This window comes from Halyomorpha halys, unplaced genomic scaffold (assembly GCF_000696795.3).
Source record: "Halyomorpha halys isolate HHAL.00 unplaced genomic scaffold, Hhal_1.1 Scaffold1156.1, whole genome shotgun sequence".
NCBI classification, from domain to species: Eukaryota; Metazoa; Arthropoda; class Insecta; order Hemiptera; family Pentatomidae; genus Halyomorpha; species Halyomorpha halys.
Genome location: NW_027105369.1, coordinates 314,652 through 325,818, shown reverse-complemented (window position 1 = coordinate 325,818; position 11,167 = coordinate 314,652). Strand labels below are relative to the sequence as shown.

At 30.9% G+C, this 11,167-nt stretch overlaps 1 protein-coding gene across 1 annotated transcript in view; it reads left to right on the top strand.

The window, feature by feature from the left end:
• Positions 1 to 1,430: 1,430 nt before the first annotated feature.
• The window catches only part of vari (MAGUK p55 subfamily member vari), a 153,941-nt gene continuing 144,204 nt past the window's right edge, over positions 1,431 to 11,167 (top strand). Inside the window, exon 1 of the mRNA XM_014433081.3 lies at positions 1,431 to 1,499. Within this exon, the coding sequence (XP_014288567.1) occupies positions 1,454 to 1,499 (46 nt within the window). The 5' untranslated portion in view covers positions 1,431 to 1,453. The remainder of the gene's footprint in view (positions 1,500 to 11,167) is intronic.

Below are 11,167 nucleotides of genomic sequence, written 5' to 3'. Positions count from 1 at the left end.
TTAGGATTGGTTGGGATGTCAGCTGTATAGACGTTGTAGAGGATCGGACCAAGGATACTACATTAAGGAATCTGCCAAGTATAAAAAAAAAAAAAAAAATTTCATTCGAAGATCCATATCTTTGAAACTACCGACAACACTAGAAAAGCTAATAGGACCTTATTTAAAGTAGAGTAAACTACTAAAAAAATCCATATCTCTGTCCGAAAAACTATAAATCATCATCTTGTTAATTTATTTTGGCAAATATTACGAAATCCACTACTCCTACGAAGATGAACGTCATAAACTACTTTATAGCACATTTATAGCTTTTATTCGAGTGTTAATAGACATCTATACGTCTCATGGCTCCTGAGATAAAGACTTCCCATAATAAATTCACTAACTACTTTTTTTCAGAATATGTTTCATAAATGTTGCTTTTTATAAAACTGTATCTCGGAAACTATTTAACGTAAACATAAACGTAACTAACGTAATAAACGCAAACATACTCATGTTTTAGAAAGTTTAATGTACTTTAAACAATGATCTATTAGGTTTTCTATTGTTGTAAGTAGTTTCAAAGTGTATAGAGCTCGGAATAAAAAAATAATTTTTACTAACAGTTTGAAACAGCTGCCATTTTGTATTACACCTAGCTACACTTGGCAGACTCGTTAATTTAGACTTGTAATTCAAATTATATTCACGCCGATTTCTAATTTATGAGACTTTAAATATTGCTCGATTAAACTATCTTTAAGTCTCCTCTTCACGTTTTAAGCAAGTATTTCAAAAGTTGTATAGGACTGTCGCTCTCTGGGGATCTTAGTGGGGTGGGTCCGGCCGGAAGGATTGCCTTTTTTGTTTATACGTTGTGTTTATTAAAGTAGTAAAAAAATGGTGTGAAATTACTCACTTTTTTTCCACCGGGCTTATGTACTAACATATTTAAATTGATAAGAGTGTGGGAAATCATACAAAATAAGTTCATAGTGTCTAGTTTTACTAGTTAAGCATAAGAAATTGAATTGGAAAGTCTCTGAAACTAGTTCAACCAACTCTATTGAGTTTCATTTATTTAACAATTCTTTTTTCATCTATACAGCAATAATTATATCTTATTTTTACTGATAAATAAAATTTGACAGAATACTCCTGAGTGAGTGGCAAAAATGAATAAAACTTGAAGAAACCGTTGAATTCTTGATAAATTTCCTAATTTTTTTTATTCTTACGTACTCCAAAATAAATAGATGCAACCAGTACTACGATAAGTAATCTATCATTGATGTTGATCTTCAAGATATATGTAAGTACTTGTACTAGAATCCTCTGGTATCCTCACCGGATTCAGCGGTCTCTGGTCCTCCGTCGCGAGTTTTGGAAAATCGCAGCGGGTGCGCAACAGCCGGGGGCGGCCCTTGAACAGGTGGGCCAGTCAGCCTTCCGTTTCCGGGCGAGCGACATGTCCTGTTGCCGGCACAGGAGAAGGCGCTTCCTCACCGGTATCGGTACGTATTTGCTAATTTGCTAATCTTCCTCTTATTATGTTTAAACGATACATAAAACTTGACGATTGGGTTCTTGAGTTGTTTACTCAAGTGCGTATTGATGTCAGTCAAACATTTGTTTATGACTGCACGCCTCCGTTCTTTCCCTTTGAAATTATAAAGTTTTAGATACTAAAACCAGAAAAAATAATGGATTTCCTTGTTTTCTGTTGGCGGTCTTAAGTGTTCAATGACTACAACAATAAAAATAGTATCGCATCATAAAATGGAATCTTTTATTGTTTGGTTTGATTGTAGAACGATGTAATTATATTCTATACAATGGATATTTTATTGAATTATAAACTTACGTAACTATTTCAGGAAATAAATTAACCAATTAAACGGTTAGAACAAAAAAAAAATTAAATTTATATTTTCATCTACTCTAGAGCTTTTTGTCTTTATTTATTGATAAATATTACAATCTAACACAACCTTGGGCAATAATTAACAAGGATAAATGACCACATTCATACCAAAATTTAAAAAATAAATGAGAAAGAAAATTATATATAATATATGAATGTATTATAAATTATATATAATAATTTTATATAACTATGTACATGAAGAAATGAGGATAATATAAAATACGTAAAATTTCAAACTAATGTAACAATAAAATAAAAAAAGCTCTAATCATATTTTATCTCTTGAGGTAATAATCACCACAAAGGAGATAAAACAAGACTCATTTTATTAATATAACGTCTATTTTCCCAATTTCGAAATTGGGGAACTTCAAGTGTCGAATTTGTAAAATTCAAATGCCACTTGAAATACCGAAAGTTGACGAATTTATTTTAACCTAAACCAGCTAAAATCAATGCTTTAAAAATATGATATGATATGATGAATATAACTTTTATTAAATTATTAACTTGTTTTCCTATAAATTATTCATAAAATTCTTTTTAATAAACTCATATAAAATTTTAGATTATTGCTTTGACTTTAAAAATTCTTTTAAGAAAAATCGCAAAAGTTACAAATATGTAAATTTAAAATCAACATGTTTTTAATTGTTATTATTTAAAAATATATATTAATAGTTTATGTTAGATAAATATCTTATTTATTATAGTTTAATGATATATTATTTATTTTAGAGTCAATATAACTTTAATAAATGGAATATGCTCTGGGGTACGGTAAAAAAAAACTCAAATAGTGAAAACTACTTCAATGAGCCTAAATTTTATTTAATTTGATTTAGATTTATATAGTTGTTACTATTTGAGTTTTTTTTTTTTTTTTTACCGCATTCAGACCATATTCCATTTATTAATAATACACACGTATTATTTTGTTTGTGTTATGACTGATACGGCACCTGTCAAAATGCAGTATAGATCTATCTCATTATGCTACTATTTAATCTAAATTTGCTATATTCCTAATAAGTTATGATACCAATGGAACACTATTGGTAGAAATCAATGACTATTAAATGAATACAAACATATTTTTTAAAATTTATTTTTAAGAATTTTTTCTCGTCTTGTGTGCATCTCATTGATCAACATCGTATTTTTAGAAGAAATTATTTATTTATAAGAAAAATGAGAGTGGATCTAAGATTCCGATGCTTGTAACTCATGAACGTCATCCGCCAATGAAGTTGCACATCTACCGGGGACTAGTTTACCTTCATACCAGAATAATTTATATCATTTACTGATGTGTCATCTAGGAATAAAATTAAAATTATTTTTAGATACTCTCAATTTTTTTATTAGAAGTTTTATTAAAGCAAGGCAAGCCAAGGGAATTATGCAGACATATAAATATTTAATTTGATTTTCGTAATAACGCTATGATTTTTATTTTTATTTTATTTATTTTGTTTTATGTTTATTATTGAGTTATAAAAATAATTATACACATATTAGGTTTTAAACATAATAACCTACTTATGTTATAATAATAATATATTTTATGATATAAAAAAAAATACTAAAACACAGGCAAACTAACCAACAACTAACTAACTAAACAAATTAATACAGGCTAATTTAGTTGCATTTTTAAATTTCACAAAGTTTTAATAGTATAAGCCTTAATAAATTTGCAGTCATATTGAATCACTTGTCATATCGGCCAATACAATAATAACCAATATATGAAGACCTACTACGCATATTAGTACTTTATATTTCTAAAAAATATTGTCTTCTCTTGAAAATCTGTTTATCGGCAATAATTCTAATAAGATATTACTGGCTATTGATATAGTTCTACTCAACTACAGGTACTAAACAGTAACACTATTATGCTGTGACAATTAAGATAAAGTGGATATGGCAATGACAGATAAACTGGTGTTGTAATAGATTAGGTGCTTAGAACGTCTTTTATTTTTTAGACGGTCTCTTATAAACAAATATCTTGTTAACAAAACTTCGATGGTGTAGTTTTATCTTTCACTTTTTTTTTAAAGTATCGTATTAGTGATTATAATTATTTAAATTTTTTCATGACTATTCTTCATGGAAAGCGAAATGTTAATTAATATGTTAGGAGTAGATTGTCTCCAAATGACTTAAGATATAACCGTTTTTATTTGAATATTTTTTTCAATTCTTTCTTACGTTATTCCTGGAAATTATTTTTTATTGAAACGATACTAAGATTGATATTTTAAAGGACGCGATTCCTGGTAAACTTTATTTCATTTGCAGGAATTTAATCATTTATATTCAACACATATTATGTTCTGTTGGGTGTTGCGTGAGACTTAGCCTGGGGGTCGACTTTTATTTCGTTGATTGCCCCACGGGATGAGAACTTGAAAACCCTCCCCCCTCCCCGCAATGGTGAGAATAGGGTGGTAATCTATAGATAATCCGTCCCATCGTATGTCTGAAATGGCCAGATTGGGGGTAAACAAAAAAAAGTTGAAATTTTCCAATTTGACTAAAAAGATATATATAAAACTATAATAAATTTTTTTTGTTCCTCGTGTTAATACAATAAGTATTTTTCAAGATTGCAAGAATTTTTTTTTTTTAAATTCATTTATTTAATACCGGCCTGGGGGGCCTTACGTGGTTGATATAACAGTTACTTTTTTTTTTTTTTTTTTTAATAATTGATTATGTTGAGTATAGTTTCGTTCTAAAGAAACCCGTAATTACATAAAACGTTATAATTGAAAAAAGAAATTAAAATAAAATAAATAGATAAAAATATTAATTCTTAATAAAAGAGAAAATAAAAAAAAAAAATTAAATAATAATAAATAGAAGTAATGTGAATAAGTGACTTGATAAATATAGAATTTATAACAGAATGTCCTGCAGCTGCCTGGGCTTCATTCTTCGGGTTGAGGTTGGATTTCCCAAGTTGTAAGTCACTGCTCCATTAGCTGTCGGTAAATAGGAGTGGAACTTCATGAACCGTTTCTTGATGTATTCATCTATCGACTCCATTTGTAATTCCCGATGCAATTGGCTATTTCTTACAAACCAAGGAGCATCCGCTACGCTACGATTCGGACGTACTTTATTTTGAAAAGATTGTAGTTTTTCCTTTTCGTAAAGGATGCCGCTCCCCAGACTTCACAGCCGTAGATTAGCAGTGGCCTGGTTTTAAATTTAAGAACAGTTGTTTCTGGTTTTAGTTTGGAATTTCTGTTTCGGATAGGATATAGCATTGCTAACCTTGCGTAGGTTTGAGATATTTTGATGTTGATATGGTGGTTCCAGGTAAGGCGGGGATCGAAGTGAATTCCCAGGTATCTTACTGTTTCACTGGCAGGATTCCATTTCATATTTTTACCTTTAAGAGGTAGTTTCGAGCGGGAAATTTGTTGCAACACATTATTATTTTTTGACCAGGAATGTCATTATTTTTGTGAGGCTGGCCCAAGGGAAGGAAACTGTTTATACTCACCACTTCTCCCCAATATTGAAGGAAGGTGGCCCTCTAATATTTCATATTCATTTACCTATGGCCTATAAAAAGTTTATTAAATCGGACGTGAAATAATGAGACCTCATTTAGCTGAAAGTACTGAAATTTAATCAATAACAAAAATAACTTCCTACAAGTTAATATAAATTTTTTTTTATTGTGTTCTTCGATTTTTCACTAATATTTTGCAAAACGATTCACTGAGTACAGTATTTAAGGAGTAGCCCAGTTTATGTCCCTTGTAATGTAATTCTGTTATCATGTTGCTTTCCTCACCAATTCTTCCTAAAAGTATATTTTTAATGGTCACTTTTGGTGTTCCATCTTACAAGAATCTTCTAAAGCGATATGTATAGATTGGCTATCATTTGCTTCTAACTTTTGATGACAGTCTTTTTTTCGGTTCCCTGTGAAATACATTACATAACCGTCCAGAATATGGGTACAGTGAAACATGTAAACAGTTTCTTATGTTCTCAACAGTTTGGATTGAAACCCTTTCAAAATTTGCTTAGAGTTTTTGTCGTATAATTGTTCTTGTAACTAAATTGATCTTAAACTATTTTATTACGGAATTCAAGTGGCAGGACATTCACGGCAATCGTAATTTTCTTTCTTATCTATAGTTTGAGATCTTACTTACAAATGGCAAAATATATTCTTCTTAAGCGTCTTCAAGATTACGTTTATTTCTTGTAATGGCTCAGCGTGAAAATGCCTCAAACATTAAACAACTTGTCATACAGTTACAAGGAATCAATGTAAGAAGTTGTAAGGCAAAGGCTTCATGGAGCATAAAAGTAAGTGTTTCAAAATTATGAAAGAGCTGAAAGGCAGTAGTTCCAAGTCCAAATAGATTTATTCTGACCCTGATGAGTCATCACTTTAGGTGTTGATCCTCCGGTCAGAGAATTAAATTGTTTTATATCTATGATCAAGAAAATAATAAATTGGAACTGTAATGGTATGTTTAATCATTTATAATACATTCACAAATTAATGAGTGATGGAAGTCCATTGTGTTCTTGTCTGAAAGAACGTTTAAATAAGGCTCACTTCTTTAATTTAAAAGAATACTGGATCTAGAAAAGGGATGGAAAAGGTCCAAAGAGAGAGTTTTAATACTAGTAAGGTTTAATATGTCCTCTGAAGAATTAGAACCTAGAAACCGTTGCAAGAATAATCTACGGTGCTGAGCATTTTACAGTTTTTAGCAGTTACATATCGTCTGTTATAGGTTTCTCAAAAGAAGATATGAAACCGTAAATTTTTCTTGGTAAACTTTTTAATAGTTCAGTTAGGGTTTTCATGGGATATCGAGGTTATACTACCCGGCTTCTCTTCTTAACACTGATTAATTTTTACACTTTTGTTCAGGGAGTAATAGGTGTAGTATAGTTTATACTATATATTAAGAGTATTAGTTTGCCTGCAATTGACTCCACAAACGTGAGGTCAACATCCAGATCTGGGAAGTTGAAAGGCATTCATATGGTAGTGATCATTTCCACATTATCAACATTCAGGTACAATCATCCTAGCAAAAGTTGCGTTGAAATTATACAATGGCTACTTAGGAATTTTTTCAGAACCCAACTATCATAAACAGAGATATGTTAGAAGGATTAATCATTGATAAAGATCCCCGTTTTGGGAACCGTGAATGATGAATGATAACCTGAATGCTTCATCAAAGAAGCCTCTTGGCAAAAGAGCTCCCTGTTGGAATGAAAGGTGTTAGGAAGCTGTGAGGGCAAAAAAAAAAAAAAAAAAAAGACACTCAACAGAAATCTTTCTTAACAGAAGAAGAAATACGATAAAATGCCATCGATAAAAAGCTATGGAATCCAAGAGGATTAGAGGACTTGCAAATAGAGTCGTTAAAGATAGAGATTAGCATTTAAATGAAATTGTTTACTGTATTAATTGCAAAGCAACAATAAACAATTGCGGAACGAAATTAGATTTATTAGAAAATCACCAATAGAAAAAGTATACCTGGCCTTGAAATTGAATGGAATGTCATAACTGATCCGTTAGCAATAGCAGAAGCGTTGCCAAATATTTTTGTAAATCGGGGTTGCGGTGAAAAAGAAGAACAAAAATAGTTAATAACTTTTAGTTTCTAACTAATTTTACTTATTTTATATTGTTAACTATTTTCGTTCTTTATTGATCGCACCTCTGACCATCTTCATATTTGAAATTATACGGTCAATTATTTATATGTATAATTTTTGTAAACCGTTCAGCTGCCATAGTGGTAAGAAATCAATAAACTAGAAAAATAAAAATCAATAATCGGTTACAGAGCAACGTTTTCGATATTATTATGAACTGCCTTTCAATTTGAAGGAAATAAAAAAAAAATCATAATCAACACCTGGCTTAGATGAAATTGATTTGAACAAAGATTTACCATATGAAGGTAGTTTATGCTTGTTATGATTATACAAGGTGTAGGTTGCTGGGTATCTCGTTAAGTCATGGAAAGCTTCCTAACTCCGTAGGACTTTGGTCCTGAATCATTGCCTCCCTTTCTCTTCAAATAACAAAAAACACAATGTTTGTTAATTTTTTTTTAACGAAATAAACTATTCAATGACCAATGATTCGGTTTTAGTGAACATCACCCTACGATCCGTCCTATCTTATTACTGCTATGTGAAACTGAATAAGACACAATATGGACTACGGTGAATGAGTTTATGGTACTTCAAAACAGAAATACATTAAAAATACTCGATTCAGTTCATAAAGCTAGACTAAGAATATGTTCATGTGCTTATGGAACTTATAAACTATATAATTTCAATTGGAGCTTTGCATGCTACCACCTTCCAGTCGAGATCATTTATCAGAAAAAAATGCTACCAAAATAATTCCACTCCCACATCGTCGCTTAAAGGAAGTCGTATTTGTTGCAGAGTCATTAAAAAATCATACATAAAGACCATAATGTTCCTTATGTAACCGATCTAGCCAGAACCATGTACAATCCTTCTATTATAAACTCCCTAACTATCCAAACCCACTAGTTTCTAACCTTGCTTCCTCTTCCATTCCTGAGAATCCTCCGAGGCGCCTGAAGATGGCCACGAGATCTGCTAATGTAAAAACTTCATTAGAGTGCTACCAATGGGTAGTTTTTTGACACGCATGTATCACTATCATACCATAATAACCTACATCAAATTACTAAATGTATAATTATGAGCAGTTGTAAATTCCAATAAGGATAAATTAAAAAAATGAAAAGAAAACCATTCATAAATAGTAGTTTTCGACAAAATGATGGTATAAACATCGATGCGAGGAGCATATTTTTTTAGTTCTTAGACTCAAAAGAGAATCATGTTAAATTTTTGACTTCCTGAGACCTAAGTATGACGATCAAAGCTGATTCGAAGCAATTATCTTTTTTATTAGAAAAAATTAACAAATAAAAAAATTAAACTCAATTATTTATAGTTATTTTATGGATAAGATTAAAAAAAATAATGCGAGAATTTAAAATTTTGAACTAATGCTGTAATTTTTAACTGATACAGTGTATGTGCTCAATTTTTATGAAGTATGCTATAAACGGACCTAGATGTTTGGTTGGTGTACTCAAAACCATAATTTTAACATTTTAGAAGTTAGTTTGCCTGTCACGCAAACTTTTAAATTATTTATGACGCTCAAGGTGTAAAGAATAACCTCTTTTAACCTTGAGCAATTTATCTTACTTATTCAGTTGTGTGTTATTTAAGCCTGCTAATGAAGAAGTTGAACTAAATTATTGGTTGACTCCTAGATATTTTCTTGATTTGTATGTTTAGTACTAATTTATTTATTTTTTTATCCAAAAATATCTAGATAAACTATTTATTTGGGATTCCGTTTGTTTTTTCCTTCATTTGCGTTTTTATCGTAGCAGCATGATTTTTTTTTTTTTAGAATTCGGCAATTTTAATCTCACCATTTTTTTTTTTTTTTAAATCTTGATTAAATATATTTTTATTAAAAGTAAAATGTGGGGTGTTTTATCTAATATTCATAATTATTACAATTTATTGAAAATAAAAAAGAAAACCTTAATCTTTCGTTAAATTAAAAGAAAATTCTTATGTACGTTATTTCCTGACCGCCCTTTTCCAGTTCTATTTATCCATTTTTAGTCAATGTTTTAGCTTTATGTACACATCGAGGTAAACTGAGTTTTTATGGAAGTCGTTTGGTTTCTTCATCATGGAATCATAGCTATCTGCGAATCTTTAAGAAGAATTTGAAGGTTATTGTAATGAAAAAAACAGTAAGGAGCTAAGCCTTGCTGTATGCACTGGAGCAGAAATATGGGCGTTGTCGCACGCAGCAGAGCGGTAACTGTCTTTTATTAAAAGTTATCTTCCGGAACACTCTGTACTTCTTATATCTTGAGGGATTAGGTCTGAAGGTCCTTAATCCCCCCCTCGCCGTCGGTGTAGATTTTTTAATAATTAATTCTGAATAGCTATTTCCTTTCGTTATCAGTTCTTTCGATGAGTACCTAAATAGTGTTTTCAGTTACAATCAGTTTCATTATATTCTTATTAATTGTTCTTATATATAGCTATATTAAAAATAATCTTTTTATTATTAACATGAGTATCTTCCTTTGGACTATGAATTATAGAGCTAAATAAGTACAAAAAAAAAATCTGTAGCGGAACGCGCATCATACAACTTGCACTTAAAACCAGAGAAGGCGAAAATTTCATTTTCGTATTGTATAAACTTTGTATCTTAAGGTTTTTCGAGTTTTAAATATCGAATATTAACTTTGATCCTCACAAGAATACAACTTTTTTTTCTTAAATCGTCGTGTATGCCTTGTTAATCTGTTTGAGTGAGGATAAGACCTGACATAAATGATCGTTTAGTTTTACATTTGTATACCATGCTTTATCAAAATAATTAGAACTATTTTAGAAAAAATCTGAAAAATCGATTTTATAAAGTGGCACTTCCGACTAGTTGATTTTATCGAAAAAAATGTCACATCCCCGGTATATCCCGCCTTAAATATATCATTTCAGTTTCGTAGAACTTTTCATTTTTCAGCATGGCTTACAACATACACTCCGACTATTTTACAAGACTTGGTTATTTGAACTCACAGGACTTCAAAATGTCTTATTATATATTCTAGATATAGGTAAGTGAAAGTCAAAAGGTATGTCACTTGGTCGTTCGAGCTTAAGCCGCGCTCTTCATAATGGTTGGAATGAAGTGCTTTCTGACCTTCATCCGGACTAGTTTTGCTTTAATCGTATATGGCCCACTAATACTCTTCAGAATATTTTACTCTAACTGCAAACAATGTAAAACAGTATTATAACTAATCATAACGACTAATAATTTTGTTTTTCTTAAGATTTAGCCCCTCAAGCTACTAATTAATCCATAATGATTAAATGGCGGCTGGTCACTCACTACTGTGAGAGCTAATGGATAGAACCATTTAAGAGCTAAGAGCGGAAGTGTACGCCCAACCGCGCCCTCTCTTCGGACCGTTTTTCAACAGCTATGGTCGACTGCCTGGGCGAACTATAGTCTGAGACATTGGGGGCCAAAATTTTAATTTCTAATTACAAGTGAGCTGGCAAGATCTGAAAACCGTTTTTAGATGTTCTAACCTGTATTAATGACAGAGGATAAGCAGTTTTTTGCCATTTCAGAAATGGATT